Source organism: Poromitra crassiceps, assembly GCF_964638095.1.
Source record: "Poromitra crassiceps genome assembly, chromosome: 1".
Taxonomy (NCBI): Eukaryota; Metazoa; Chordata; class Actinopteri; order Beryciformes; family Melamphaidae; genus Poromitra; species Poromitra crassiceps.
The window spans coordinates 53,762,217-53,779,119 of record NC_139623.1 but is presented as its reverse complement, the minus strand read 5'-3'; the positions used below and the strand labels follow the sequence as shown (position 1 = coordinate 53,779,119).

General features: G+C 43.1%; 1 protein-coding gene across 1 annotated transcript in view; it reads left to right on the top strand.

Moving 5' to 3' along the window:
- Positions 1-201: 201 nt before the first annotated feature.
- adamts16 (ADAM metallopeptidase with thrombospondin type 1 motif, 16) overlaps positions 202-16,903 on the top strand; it is a gene marked incomplete at both ends in the record, with an annotated part of 179,072 nt that continues 162,370 nt past the window's right edge. Inside the window, 2 exons of the mRNA XM_083648904.1 lie at positions 202-289; positions 12,799-13,142. Of these exons, the coding sequence (XP_083505030.1) occupies positions 202-289; positions 12,799-13,142 (432 nt within the window). The remainder of the gene's footprint in view (positions 290-12,798; positions 13,143-16,903) is intronic.

Here is a 16,903-nt window from a genome sequence, read left to right as displayed (position 1 = left end):
AGGTGACCCAGAGACATGGCTTTCTCCTGGATGTGCGCAGAGTGGAGACACAGGGCAGGAGCGTGTCTGTTGTTCCATGTCTTTTGCCTTCTCACACTGAGCAGAGTAAGTCAGTGTGCCATGTGATAAAGTGCCATGTTTTCAATGGGCATGTCCAGGGTAAGACAGCCCAGTCACGTTTACCTTTCCTCCCTATAGAACATGCTTGGGAATATTGGTGTTGACAGTGCACACCCTCCCCAGGACGCGTCGGAGCTGCTGCAAGCTCTCAATTTGCCACAACACACAGGTATGCATAGATCCGTTTTTTATTGATATTAAATGTCTCCTCCCTATGTCTGTGATTGTGTCTTAGGCTAATTGTGTGTGTGACTGTGTGATTGTGTTTGTGACTGAGTCTGTGACTGTCTGTGTATGTGACTGTCTGTGACTGCCTGTGTCTGTGTCTGTGACTGACTGTATCTGACTGTGATTGTGTATGTGACTGTATTTGACTGTCTGTGTTGATTGTGTCTGTGTATGTGACTGTGTGACTGTCTATGACTGACTGTGTCTGTGACTGACTGTGTCTGTGACTGTCTGTGATTGTGACTGTCTGTGATTGTGTCTGTGACTGTCTGTGATTGTGACTGTGTCTGTGACTGTCTGTGATTGTGTCGGTGACTGAGTCTGTGTCTGTGACTGACTGTGTCTGTGATTGTGTCTGTGACTGTGTCTGGCTTTTCGGTATGTGTAGCACAATATAATATAAACTCCAATCACCTCGCCCCGGCCGCACCGCATCCACGCTTCAGCAGCCAGCTGAGCAGCCACCTGTGCCGAGTGTTCCCTCTCTTCACCACTGGGGGGCAACCTGCCACCTAACACGGGGTTATGGCAGTGAGTAACTGATGAATGGAAACTTCAGGGTCCCTCACTTATCTTAGGACAGGTCAAGCCTTCTCTAAGCCGTTTTGGAGAAAACAGGCAGAATATGTTAATTGAAGCCTTCTATCTAGACTAATCCTTCTCTTTGTCCACACAGCTCCTCTGAAAACAGCTATAGCCTATTAATAACATAAGGCATATATTTAGGCTATTTTTTTTTTTATTGAAAAGTAAAGTAGAGTAGTTATAGCTATATTAACTCTATAATAGACTCACGTGCATATAAGGGCGTGGGGCAACACCTATAAACACAATGAATGTCCTACAGTTTTAGGCCTATACATATTATCAGATGAAATAAATTAGAATAAACACTCTGAAAATAAACCAAAAAATTATATTTATTGCCGATTGGCGCATGCCATAGCCTATAGATTGGCAGCGAAGATCTGCATGTTTCAAACTCCTTCAATTCTTGAGAGATATTTAAGCAATATAGCATGAGAGCCAGTGTGTTGTGGCAAATATATCCCGCTGATCAGTTGTTATCCCACTCGGCCTGCGGCCTCGTGGGATAACAACTGATCAGCGGGATATATGCCACAACACACGCTGCTCGAGTGCTATATTGCTTTTATAAAACGGTTTCCAAGTATGATAATATAATAATAATACTATAAGTCCGACTGGCATGGTATTCTGATAGAGTCAGTTGAAACACTACTGTAAGGCGGGACCTCTAGCAAGAAGATAGACGTGCGGGTGATTTGATTGGATCGTTCTGGAGACTGAAGTTGACATTGGCCAATCCTGGCGCTTGCTGAGAAGCTGAGCGCTTTTTGCAAAGCCCGACACCAGAGCCGTATGCCGACACCAACTAACGTTACGTCTTATTTAGAAATGCGGGGTTAAGAGTGAGGGCGCGCGAGAGAGGGGTTAAGACATTAGCCCGCGTCTATTCTTGTACAAAACATAATTATTAGTAAAGTATTAGTAAAGTTATAAGCGAAGATCGATTCACAAGGATCTGACAGCTGTCTCCGCCATTTGTTTTTTCTACACTGTCATTTGAGGTAACCAAAGCCTTTTAGTAAGAGTTGCCATGGCAACTCAATAACCCATGGCCATGGGTTATTGGAGTGGGTTATTGGATTTATACAATGGCTGTGAACCAATCACATTGCTTGATTTGAGAGAGCCGTTTTATAAATATATATATATATATATATATATATATATATATATATATATATATATATATATATATATATAACGGTTAAACTGAAAACTGTGAACTTGGCAGACTCCTCTGCTAGTGGGATCTGCCAGAAGCCCATGTTACAGTCCAGCTTGCTGAAGATGCAGGCGCCAGCCAATGAGCCAAGGGTCTGTTCAACTGAGGGAAGTATGTACTTTTCTCTACACACTGAATCATTGAGCCTGGTGAGGTCGACACATATGCGGGGGTCGCCTGTCTTTTTTGGCACCACCACCATGCCCGAGCACCAGTCGGTGGGCTCCTCCACCCTGCTGATGACTCCCATCCTTTCCATGCGCTCCAGCTCTCTCTTGACTTTGGGCAGCAGTGGAAGCGGAACGCGCCATGGTGTCTTGAGAGAAAACGGCACAGCTTGATGGTGTATGGCCGCTGCATCATGTCCAGACCACTGCACAACTTATTTATTGTTCATTGTCTCTATGTCGATGCTGCCCACTCGAACCACCAGCCCCAACTGCTCACAAGCAGGTCTGCTGAGTAGAGCTGAGTGTAAGCCTCTGACGACGTACACGTCCTCTTGTTTTTGCTTTGCTCCTTTGTGCAGTGTCATGTTTGTAAACCCCAGCACGTCCAGTGGGGTGCGTCCCGGTCCCAGCAGGGGTCTCCTTGCTGGTTTAAGCACAGGCTTACCCTTTGCGAATGCAGTATCAAACACATAGTCTGGGATAACAGTCACATCAGCACCAGTGTCAATTTTAAAGGTGACATTTATGTCCTTTATTTTTAAATCCACCATCCATGGATCCCCATCTGTTGCTATAGTGCCAAGGAAGTAGTCATCCTCGCTATCCTCCTCTTCCTGCACCTTGTGCAAAGCTCTTGATGATGCACACACTCGCCTAAAGTGTCCCTTTTTCCCACAGGAATGGCATATTACCTCATGAGCTGGACACTGTGTTTTGGGATGTGAGGGGCTTTTCCCACGTTTGAAGCATTTAGACATTCCAGTATTCTCTGTGCGCCCTTGGCTAGGCTTTTCCCATTGAGTATTTTACCTCATTCTCTGAAAGGGTTTTCTTTTGTTCATAACTCTATCCACTCAGCATGCTTCACTTTTACTCACTGTGTCCCCGCGCAGATTGCTCTGCTGTTGTCCCACTGCTTCGGTCTGTCTTGCCATCTCAATGGCTTTTGCCAGCGTGAGATCTCTATCCAACTGCATGCGCTCTGACAGGCGCAGGTCTGATAACCCCACTACCAGCCTGCCTCTAATGACAGACGCAGGTCTGATAACCCCACTACCAGCCTGTCTCTAATGAGCTCCTCGTGCAGCACTCCATAGTTGCAATGTTCGGCCAATGTTATAAAGCAGTTACAAAAGAGTCCACAGTCTCATGTTCTCCCTGCTTCCTCATGTTAAAACGTGCCCTTTCATATATCACATTCTTTTTGATGATGAAAAAGCCATGAAATCCGTCCCTTACCACGGCGTATTGCTGTTGTTGTTGAGCACACAGATTGAGTCCTTTCAGCACGTCGTCCACGTCATTACCCATGCAATATACCAGGGTGTTCACCTGGTTTTCTTCAGTTGTCGCATGGAGATTGCTTGCTTGCCTGAAGCGGTCAAACCTCCGGATCCATTTCTCCCATTCATGAGGTTTAAACCAAAATATATTTTGGTTTATTTATTAAAAATATATGAACTCCCCTTCTAAAAAAAAAAAACCCCTCCTGTGATATATATATATATATAGATATAGATAGATATATATATAGATATTATATATCTATATATATATATATATATATACATATACATACACACCGGTGTATATATATATATATAATGGTAATTTTGTTTTAGTTTCAGTTAGTAGACCCATACTTAGATAGATTGTCCACACACCCACCCTCAAACATATCGGCCCCTATCGTTGTATCAGCCTATAAACTGCGCTGAACGCCCAGCGCAGTGGGCGTGGACCAGCCCACTCGATATCTTGGTGTCGGCGCTACACGCAGCCTTAAGCCAATCTAACTGCAGTTTAAATACTGCAAGCATGTAAATACGCTACACTATAGCAAGATCAAAGTGAAAAGAATGTTCTAAACGCATCAGCTAGAAAAATATAGCCTATCCCTATATGATGAGATTAATTAGATTGGTGAAAGTTTGTCCAGAAAGATATCGTTTTCTCTCCCCTGCTGCACAGCTAGGATGATGCACATAAATATAGCCTACATTATGTAAAGTCATTGCAGAAATGTGTTTTTATTGTAAAACTAAATGTGAAGTAGGGCCAATTTATTGGAGCAGACATCACAGTATAGCACATGACAGTAGAAGCGCGTTACGCTGTCACTTATCTAAATCACGTTAAATCGACTATCCCTCGTCGCCTATATTATAGGCAGGATGACATATATGTTTCACATAGGGTTGTGTTTGGATTTCGCGATTTTATTTTGTCCAATATTGAAATGTTCTACAATAACATGTTGTGGGAACATTACACATTATTTAGATCTATTTCGATGTACCTTTCTATCTATTTAGGCTAATTTCGATGCAATTTATTATCGAAATGGATTAGCCCACTGCATGCTGGAAGATTTCACATGTCTGGCTGTTGCAGGGAAGGCAGGCAGTGAATGTTTGCCCACAATGATCTCGTTCCTTCACTGCACAGGTAGGATGATGCAATAGCCTCTGAATGTCACGGGCTCAGTCAAAACTGTCATGTTAGAAAAAACTGTCATGTTGTTAAAATATGTACGGTAGAACAACTTATTTTTTCTGAGAGAGAGAGAACCGGCAAACTTTTTTTCAAGCAGTCCATATTGTGCCTGTCAGACTGATGAGTAAGAGAGAGGGAGTGACACAGAGAGAAGGGACAGAGGAAAGGGCAGAGGAGCGCTCCGCGCAACCAGCGCACTGAATAGGCCTGGTTTTCAAAAGCGCAAAGCGCTAAATTTACGCCAGGTGGGAAGATATCATTAGGCCGGTATTTAAGGCCGAAACGCCCATTCTGGGACTGCGCCACGCCCATTCTGCCTAAAGCGCATTTGGCAGCCTAAAGCCATGTTGATATCTTCCCGAGACAGGCGCAAGGCACGTTTTTCTGCGTTTAAGGCCCGTTTTAGCGCGAAGGCCTGTGGGAGAATAGGGTCCAACATCTGTGCAAGTCTTAAATAATTTGATCAAATTGAGGAACCTAATAGACACTTGGAGAATACAGCATCCCACTGAAAAAGAATATTCATTTTATTCACATGCCCATAAATCCTGCAGCAGAATAGATTATTTTTTAATAGACTCCCAGCTAATTTCTCACGTTATCAACATAAAATACCATAACATTTTGATTCTGACCATGCCACTTTGACTATTTCGTTGAACCTCTCTCTTCCTAAACAGAGCTACTCTTGGTGTCTTAACCCTACCCTACTCGCCGATGGGAAATTTATAGAACATATTACTACCAAATTAAAGCACTTTTTGGAATTGAAATTGAAAATACTCTTCCTTCCTTTGAAGCGGCATACCAGAATTCAAAATCCTCGGAGGACTACAATAAGATATTGAAGCTAAAATATGAATATAATTGTATTCTGGGCGGCCAAATAAATACCCTCCTGTTAAAACTGAGACAAAAGCAATTTGAATTGGGAGATAAGCCAGAGAAACTTCTGGCACGACAGCTCAAGGGCGCTCAGGCTTCCAGATTAATCCCTTCCATCAAATCGAGGGGGAGCACCCTGCTGACCAATCCTAAGGAAATAAATGACCGTTTCAGGGAATTTTACGGTGAGCTTTACTCGTCTAAGTGTGATGCCACGCGGTCTGATTTGAATGACTTTTGGGACTCTTTTGAGACACCCAAGCTCAGTGACGCTGCCAGAGAGGACCTAGACTCTGATTTCACAGTGGAAGAAATAACTTCTGCATTCAATCATTCCTGTCAGGTAAAGCAGCTGGTCTGGATTCGAGCCGAGTTTTACAAGAAATTCTGCGATATCCTCACCCCACTCCTCCTCAGAATGACATTTAGCTCTATACCAAGGAGGACAAAGTTTTGCCTAAGACACTATATGAAGCTAACATCTCACTCATCTTAAAAAAGGCGAAGGAGCAAGCAGACCCGGCCAGCTACAGACCCATTGCACTTCAGAACTTTGATAGAAAGGTAATCACTAAAACTCTGGCTACCCGTTTGATTAAGCATCTCTCATCTATCATCCACCCCGACCAGACAGGGTTCATTCATAGGCTTTCTTTTTTCAATGTCAGGCGCCTTTTCAATTCCATGTATGCAGATCACAATAAGACTCGCGGTGCAGCAATCTTGTCACTTGACGCACAGAAGGCATTTTTTTGCATTTTCTGTGCATATTTTTTCTTAAAATCTGCTTTAGGTGCACAACAACCAGGGGCGGACTGGGATCATAATTCAGGCCGGGCATTAGATACCAAGCAGGCCAGGCTGATTAGGGCCGACGTGCGTGCCGGCGTCCGAAGGACGGCGGCAAAATTTTTTGGCCGTTTGAAGCCCAATTTGGGCCATTTGAAGCCCAATTTGGGCCATTTGAAGCCAGATTTGGGCCGTTTGAAGCCCAATTTGGGTCGTTTGTAGCCAGATTTGGGCCGTTTGAAGCACAATTTGGGCCGTTTGAAGCCCAATTTGGGCCGAGTCCAATTTTACAATGAGATGCACCCACTTTAACCATGAATAAAGTAATAAGACCACTAGTAAACCAGTAGGCGGCGCCTGGCCTGCTGTTCAGTGAGTGGCCTGACTGCGGCACCAAATTTTTTTTTTTTTTCAGGCCAGGCCAGGCCAGGCCAGGCCACCGGGCATTTGCCCGACGTGCCCGATTATGCAGTCCACGCCAGACAACAACCATATCATAAAAAATTTGTTTGAGCAATTCTGCGCCACTTAAAATTTGTTAAATCAACATGGGAATATTGGGAGAATTGGGAGACAGCACAAAAACCATTTATTTTACAATTTATATTATCAATATTACTTAATAAACTCTCTTTAAAGTATAAATACAATAAAGTTGCATAAATAAATAATCTAATAATCATGTACAAACATGAATATTAACAGGCAAACTCTGTGTGTGTGTGTGTGTGTGTGTGCATGTGCGTGCGTGCGTGTGTGCGCACGTGCATGTGTGTGTGTGTGTGTGTGTGTGTGTGTGTGTGTGTGTGTGTGTGTGTGTGCATGCGTACGTGTGTGCTCTCTGTTCCTGCAGTTTGCATAGCGCCGAGATGGCTCAGGGAACAGTAGACAGAATATCAGCTTTTCTTCGTGCAGTAATAAGCCTTGAAACCTTTTCCTTGTGGCTGAGTGTTGCTGTAATATAGACAGTTTAGACCAGTGGTTCTCAACTGGTGTAGCCTCAGGACCCACTATTTTCCTTGTCATGAAGTCGCGACCCAAATTTCAGATTTTTTTTTAAACCACTCAAATTTATTGCACAAAAAATAACGCAATAATTTAATACACAATGCCTTCTTGCACTGTTATAAACCTCAAATGAACAAAAAAGTGCAATAGAAGTGCAACTAGGGCTAAAAACCAATTGAAATAAGGCAGACTTGAATTACAGGCCTATATGCCTATAAGTCAAATTGGTCATGCTCAGAAAGTCTTATTTGAACTGTATGAAATATGAAATAAAAGGCAGACCTATCTTGAATTACATGCCTATATGTTTTTAAACAAGTTAATAATAATGATAATAATAATAAAACAAGTTAACCTGGTCATGCTAATCCAGTTTCAATAGTCTGAATTTAACTAATATGAAATAAAAAGGAATCACAGGCAGGCTATATGCTTTTTAGTTAAACTGGTCATAAATTTTAATTAAACTGGGGCCATGCTAATCCAGTTTCAATCATCTGAATTGAACTAAAATTAAATATGAAATGAAAAGGCAGACTTCTCTTGAATTACAGGCAGAGCATATGCTTCAGATTGTTAAACAAGTAAAACTGGTCAGGCTAATCCAGTTTCAATAATCTGAATTTAACTCAAATGAAATATGGAAAAAAAAAAAAAAAAAATTGGCCAATGTCTGCGACCCAATCAAAACGGTGGGTCGCGATCCACCAGTTGAGAAACGCTGGTTTAGACCATTTCTACTACATTTCTAGCGTTTCTAGAGCTACTGGGTGCTGAACTGCTGTCTGCTGAGGCTAGAACCGTTTTGCTCCAGTGCGCACTGCGCAGCTCTGGTGCGCACTGCGCAGCTCTGGTGCGCAGTTCCTATACGACAATGTCACATTGACAAACTGAGTCATTCTTAAAGAGACAGGCGCAGCTAAAACATTTTTTTATATAATTAATAATAAAAAAAACTATTTTCGACTTTCAATAATAAAAGTCGATCTTGATAATAAAAACGACTATTCAAATATTCGAAAATTCGTTGCCCATCCCTAGTGTACAGTAACCTAGACTGGCCCGTGTTGACTAAAGCAGGTCGTGTACAGTAACCTAAACTGGCCCGTGTTGACTAAATCAGGTTGTAGTGTATAGTAACCTAGACTGGCCTGTGTTGACTAAATCAGGTTGTAGTGTACAGTAACCTAGACTGGCCTGTGTTGACTAAAGCAGGTTGTAGTGTACAGTAACCTAGACTGGCCTGTGTTGACTAAAGCAGGTTGTAGTGTACAGTAACCTAGACTGGCCCGTGTTGACTAAAGCAGGTTGTAGTGTACAGTAACCTAGACTGGCCTGTGTTGACTAAAGCAGGTTGTAGTGTACAGTAACCTAGACTGGCCCGTGTTGACTAAAGCAGGTTGTAGTGTACAGTAACCTAGACTGGCCTGTGTTGACTAAAGCAGGTTGTAGTGTACAGTAACCTAGACTGGCCTGTGTTGACTAAAGCAGGTTGTAGTGTACAGTAACCTAGACTGGCCCGTGTTGACTAAAGCAGGTTGTAGTGTACAGTAACCTAGACTGGCCTGTGTTGACTAAAGCAGGTTGTAGTGTACAGTAACCTAGACTGGCCTGTGTTGACTAAAGCAGGTTGTAGTGTACAGTAACCTAGACTGGCCCGTGTTGACTAAATCACATTGTAGTGTACAGTAACCTAGACTGGCACCCTCTATTGCCATTAAGACAATCTCATCATAAAAATTTAATAATTTCATGGATATACAAACTATATCTAATTATGCATAGCAAACTGTAGCACATACATTTATGATTTTGGGACTGGGAATCTGAATCAGGATTTGTTTAAGCTGGATAGCTTGACTTCTTAAGACTTGTCATATTAATAAGATTTCATTTTGAGAGAGAATGAGCTTTGCATACTGACATGTATGCATGTAAAAGAGACCACAAGTAGCGATAATTACATGTTTTCATCCCTTATGCTGCATGCCCTACTTAGTTCAGGCCATATTGACTCAGAAGATGAGGAGGAGGAAGATTAGCTCCAAAGGAGCACTGACCTTTGGAGGAAAGCCCGTCCAACTCTCCGGCCACACCGCTCTTAGACATTTAACTGGTCTAAGAGGCCAGTGACCCGCCACCATCTCCCTTTACGACCAGCAGTTATCCAGCCCGAGCTGTAGTAAAAAATGTAGTTAAACACTCGCTCAATCATGATTCACTCTGTACTGAAGGGGCCGTGTTGGAATAGTCTAAAATCCTTCCTTTTCTTGTAACTCTTTCTTGAGCCTGCCAGCAAAAGTATACGAGGCGGGTCACAGAGAATTTATAAAAGAAGGGAGATTATAATTTTTTACACTATCCACAGTGCAGCCAAGATGCTGATAGTGTGCAGTGTCCCAGAAATTCATGCTGACAGATCAAATTAGTGAGGATTGACCACAGTGACCACAAGGACTGTGGGCTCTATCTCTGCCAGATTGCATCTACAAAATATGCAGCGCATTCTTTCTCTTGCTTTCTTCTGTTTGTTCTTCTCCTTTTTGATCCCAGGCTTTTCAATAGATTCCCATTCAATGTATCCCTACCCTATCAAAGCAGTGGATTTTGTCTTTAAAATAGAAGTGAAACGATTAATTGATTAGTTGTTAACTATTAAATTAATCACCAACTATTTTGATAGTCAATTAATTGGTCAAAAGTCAATAGTCAATGGTCAACATGCAATGGTCAACATGCATGAACTGTATAAACAGCGGTGCCTCAGGAGGTCCCTGAAGATCATCAAAGACACAAACCATCCCCACAACAGCCTGTTCTCCCTGCTACCCTCAGGGAGAAGATACAGGGTTCCGAAAGCACGCACAAATCGCTTGAGGAACAGTTTCTTCCCGCAGGCCACGAGACTCCTTAACATACACAAATAGTGTAGTAGCCGCACTGTACCGTACTGTAGCTGCTACCATTACGTATGTCTAACGTTTAATTGTATGTTTAATAAGGAATATGCTATTTGCACCTGTATGTCAAATACGCCGAATTTAAAATGCAGAGTTTAATTGTATGTTTAATAAGGAATATGTTATTTGCACCTGTATGTCAAATACGCAGAATTTAAAATGTTTAAGCACGTCTAAAGTATGCACCCGACACGTGCACCTATGTGCAGTGAATATGCCACTGTCTCTGACTTGTCTTATCACTATACTGCCTTATGCTTGTTGTGTCTCTTGTTGTTTTTGCACCCATATGCCCTGTTATATTTGTACTATTTGCACTATGTTGTAAACGGAGTCCACAGCACAAGAATTTCACACGTGATACTTGTACCATGGAGTGACAATAAAAATCTTGAATCTTGAATCTTGAATCAATAGTCAAAACTCTCTGCTTCCATCACTGGCATCAACTTAACTCAAATCAACTCTCAATAGCTGTCAAACTAAATTTGAGGATGTCATCATGGGCTTGGGGACACACTAATCAACATTTGTCACCCTTTTCTGTCACTTTATAGACCAAACTAATCGATTAATAGAGAAAATATTCGACACACTAATCAACAATGAAAATAATCGTTAGTTGCAGCCCTACTTTAAAATCGGATGCCTCATCTCCATCTCTTTCCTTTCTCTTCCCATGTCTCCCTCTCATTTGTCTAACCCAGAGGTCTACTCTTCAATCAATCTTTTTCAGCCCAATGACCCCTTGGTTGATATACGGAGCATGATTAAATAAAAGTGTTTTGCTTTTTAAGCGTGGCCTATAATTAAGCAATATAGCATGAGAGCCAGTGTGTTGTGAAGAATATATCCCCCTGATCAGCTGTTATCCCACGAGGCCGCAGGCCGAGTGGGATAACTGCTGAGCAGGGGGATATATTCCACAACACACGCAGCTCGAGTGCTATATTGCTTTTATAAAACGGTTTCCAAGTATGATAATATAATAATAATAATAATACTATAAGTCCGACTCTGACTGGCATGTCATTCTGATAGAGTCAGTTGAAACACTACTGTAAGGCGGGACCGCAAGAACATGCGGGTGATTTGATTGGATCGTTCTGGAGACTGAAGTTGACATTGGCCAATCCTGGCGCTTGCTGAGTAGCTGAGAGCTTTCTGGAATCCCCGACAGGCAGCTCGAGCCGCAGCGCTGCATTCTCAGCGCTTGCTGAGAAGCTGAATGCTTTCTGCAAAGCCGACACCAACTAACGTTACGGAGTTAAATGCGGGGTTAAATGCGGGGTCAACAGCCTTTCTTTTGCAAAGAAGACATTAGCCCGCATCTATTCTTGTACAAAACATCATTTTCTGCGAAGTATTAGTAAAGTTATAAGCGAAGATCGATTCACAAGGATCTGACAGCTGTCTCCGCCATTTTTTTTTCCTACGTTGTCATTTGAGGTAAGCCTTATTATTACTCTCTTAGTAAGAGAGTTGCCATGGCAACCAATAACCCATGGCCATGGGTTATTGAACTCGGTTACTGGAATTATACAATGGCTGTGAACCAATCAGATTGCTTGATTTGAGAGAGCCGTTTTATAATAACATTTATATTCCAGCGCACAATATCAGGATTGACTCGTCTTTTTATTATTAGATTACATTAAAGCGGCATTCAGTGATGTTTTTGTGTTAAAAAGTGTTAAATGGCTCTATATTCTGATAGCAATCACTGAAATAGAGTGTTTGGTCAGCAACTTGGAACTCCAAACGCCCTGCTGTCTCTCTCTTGTAGCCCTGCATGCAGGACGGACTTATCTCCGCAACCGTAACTTGTAGAGACTCAAGGGTGGCGTCATTGGATTCGGGGGGAAAAAATACATATAGTCTTTTAGTTGCATCGCGAGCTGGCCTTCCGTTTCCCAGAAAATGTAAACATTTCTCTGATTGGATAGTGGGAGTGGGAGGTGCTCTATGAGTTACGGTTGCGGAGCCTTTTAACACTTATTTTAACACAAAAACATCGAAGGCAAGAAGGAGCGAATAATGCGTTTCACATACAGTATTACTTCAACAGATTCGCTTTGTAAATCATTTTTGTCAGAAGCAGCTTATTATTGCCTATATTAATGCTTGGAGTTGACTCTATATTATTATTTTTGTCTAAAATACTTTTATTTATTTTTTTATTTTTTTACCTTTTTCACAAACTACTTTGATGAAAGGACCCCCGGAGGGTTGATGGACCACCGGTTGAAGACCACTCTAACCTGTCCAAATTATCTCTCTCCCTTTACTTCCTGTCTGTATGTCTCTGCCTTCCTGTCTTTCTCTCAAGAGTACCAGATTGTGGCTCCGTTCGAGGTCGACCACCAAGGCCGGTACGTCTCTCACGAGGTGGCGCACCACCGGCGGCGACGCAGGTCCCTTAGCCTCAACCCCCATATGACCCCCGACCCCCACACGCTCCACTTCCGACTGAGCGGCCTGGGGCAGGACTTCCACATGGAGCTGCGGGAGGCCTGGGAGGGCCTGATCGCACCTGGTTTCAGAGTCCACGTCCTGGGAAAGAACGGCACCAAGAGCCTGAGGGCCTTCCACCGGCACGACCTCTGCTTTTACCAGGGGTCACTGAGGTCAAGGGTCAACACCTCGGTGGCTCTCGCCACGTGCGCGGGGATGGTGAGTCTGAACGCGCCCGGGAGTCTGGCTGACGGGGGGTGGGGGTAGTTAGACGAAGGAGAAGTGTGTGTGTGTGTGTGTGTGTGTGTGTGTGTGTGTGTGTGTGTGTGTGTGTGTGTGTGTGTGTGTGTGTGTGTGTGTGTGTGTCTTTGCATAAGTCTTTGCATAAGTAAACGACTACAGAGTCTACTACAGATTTGATGTTCTTTAGTATGCTTGAATGTTTTTATGCCTCGGCCGGCGATAGCCAGGCCGAGGCATTATAGATTCGGGTTGTCTGTCAGTACGTCCGTCCGTCTGTCCGATGTTCGTTAACGCGATATCTGAGGAACGCCTTGACGAAATTTCATCAAATTTGCCTCAAATGTCGAGTTGGACTCAAGGATGAACTGATTCGATTTTGGTGGTCAAAGGTCAAAGTTCAAGGTCACTGACCTCACGACTGCTCGTTTCATGCTCGTTAACGCAATATCTCAGGAACGCCTTCGCGGAATTTAGTCAAATTTGCCTCAAACCTCCACTTGGACTCAAGGATGAACCTATTAGATTTTGGTGGTTAAAGGTCAAAGTTCAAGGTCACTGTGACCTCACGAACCCCATTTCCAAGCTCTTTAACGCCATATCTCAGGAACGCCTTGATGGCTTTTCTTCCAATTTGGCTCAAACGTCGACTTGGACTCAATGATGAACTAATTAGATTTTGGTGGTCAAAAGGTAAGGTCACTGTGACCTCAGGAATGCCATTTTCAAGATCGTTAACACGATATCTCAAGAACGCCTTGACGGAATTTCTTCACATTTGCCTCAAACGTCCACTTGGACTCAAGGATGAACTGATTCGATTTTGGTGGTCAAAGGTCAAGGTCACCTCACGTGATCTTGACCTCACGTGACTGTGACCTCACGAACACCTTTCAAGCTCGGTAACGCCATATCTCATTAACACCTTGACGGAATTTCTTCACATTTTGTCTCAAACATCAAAGTCTGGACAGACATGGATGTCGACTGCTCACTTGTTGGCGGAGGCATATAACGTTGGGGTTGTCCCAAGTGATTCAGTTCAGTTTTGTTCACCCAAGATATTCTAGTTTTTTGAACGAATCATTTGCAAACGACACAACATTACCCCCTCTGCCAATCTGGGGAGAGTTGTAGACTAGCGCTTCCTCCAATACATGTGTTGTGCAGTCACCAGCCGCTTCTTTTCACCTGACAGCGAGGAGTTTCACCGGCAAGACGTAGCTTATGGGAGGATCACACTACTGTATTCCCACCAGTTCCCCTCCCCCAAACAGGCACCCCGACCAATCAGAGGAGGCGCTAGTGCAGCGACCAGGACACATACACATACATAATCTGACTTCCCACCCACAGACACGGCCAATCGTGCCTGTATGGACGCCCAACCAAGCGGAGGTAACATGGGGGCTCGAACTTGCGAACGTTGTCTTGGTAGGCAGGGAATCTACCGCTGCACTATACCCGCTGTGCTTTCTTTCCATTTTTTGTGCTGGTGGTTAGGGATCATTTTGCTTTTATTTCCACCCCTTTCCCTGTTTTACATGCAATTTCAGTATCTATTTTTAAGCGTAATTTTTTATGCAGGCTAACATCGATAAAAAGAGAAAAGAAAAAAATGCTACCATGAATCCTAATTATCAGCCATAAACTTGTTTGTGTTTTCTGGGAAATTTGGCCAAATTCCAATTGTAGCTGTGGTGGTCCACAACTGCCAAGTGAATATAAAGGAAACATGACTGTAACTAAGCATGACATTAAGTCCACTTAAAGCCTAAGTGAGGCAGCTCCACCCATCCACTCCAACTATCACTCCAAACCTCTTAGTCCGGACCAGACAACAAAGGACTACATGAATACATAGTCAGACATAATCCTATCAGTCTTGAACTCACATACACTTATCATATACCCTCACATTCACACACACACACACACACACACACACACACACACACACACACACACACACACACACACACACACACACACACACACACATTCAATATTTGATTGCCTTTATAATAGGGCTACACGATATGACAAAAATAATCATATTGCGATTATACTGACATATATGTCATATGTCATGCAATATGATTTTAGTGCAAATGGTAATTTTGTATCTCATTTTCACCGGAGGGAGAAAAAAACCAAGCATGTTCCCATATGTCTGGAGAATATGATTTGTGGGCCGGGGCGTCTCTGTAGCTCCACAATGCTTCATTTAATGCTATGTGACACATTTTACATTTATCGAATAATTGCAGGCTCCTGTGATTTGGATATTGCACTTGGCCATATTACAATTTTGATTGCGATTCGATTAATTGTGCAGCCACCAGAGTTGGGGTCCTTTACTCAAAAAAGTAATGTATTACACATTACACATTACTTTAAAAAAAAGTAATGCCTTACTTTACTTGATTACTCCCTGGAGAAAGTAATTTGTTACACTAGTTACATTACTTTTGCGTTACTCCGTAACATCGCCTGAGATGCATTGTCACGTAATTTGCCAGTTAACAATACAACATTAAACCTTACATATGCCCATATATTAGCACAAATCTCTATCGTAATAAGGTAGGTTGGCTGTCCGTTCCCTGCCATCTGTATTTTGCTCAGTATGTTTTTGAAAAATGACGATTTCATTCTACTGTTGAAACTGGCAACAATTCCTCTACCATGTACGAGGCAACAAGCCTGTCCATCTCTGATTTTGATGTTACCTGGTGAAAAGCAAGCTTTTGCTGCTTGCTTGGGGTCGAGGCGGGCGACTCAGCTTGGCTCTGCGGGTCTCTCGCAACCAGCTTTGTACCATGTTGCCTCTGCAGATGCTTTGAGAGGTTTGATGTCGTGTTCGCAGCGGTAGCTAGCTGCTTCTGTCCAAGGCAACGTTTGCACGTTACCGACAAAAGTAATGTGATTACAGTACCCCCAACACTGGCAGCCACCCTACTTTATAACCATCGTAGACATGTCCCCGATTCTGCATCTATGCTGAATTGGTACTTCATAACTAGGATGGAGACAGTGCAGCCACTGGATAGACGACATGTACAAACTCAGACGTTCTGTAATATAACTCAAAATCCCAGATTTGTCCCAATCCCACTGTCTGGACAGCAATCAGTTTAAGTTAGTTAAGTTTAAGTTAAGTTTAAGTTAAGTTTAAGTTTAAGTTAGTTATCCTTTATTTATCCCCTTGGGGAAATTCATCCTCTGCATTTGACCCATCCTCTACTAGGAACCTTCCTAGAACTAGGAGCAGTGGGCAGCCACTGTGCAGCGCCCGGGGACCAACTCCAGTTCTTTTGCCAGTACCTTGGTCAGGAGCACTGACAGGAGTATTAACCCTAACATACATGTCTTTCTTGATGGTGGGAGGAAACCGGAGCACCCGGAGAAAACCCACACGGACACGGGGAGAACATGCAAACTCCACACAGAAAGGACCTGGGACAGACCGGGGTTCGAACCCGGGACCTTCTTGCTGTGAGGCAACAGTGTTAACCACTGAGCCACCGTGCCGTCGACCAGTGCTTCTTCAGCTTTGTGCTGGAAGGATCACATTGATCGATCCATCATAGCTTTTTGTTGTTAGTAATTCTAATAAGTCCCAGCCCTGTCTTTGTTGGTTTGTTGTTTATATTTCCACTGTGGACCACTGCTGTGTCTGAGAATGTCCCATAAATCTACACTGAGAGAATGGCACATCTCCAGGGAGGCTTCTTGTG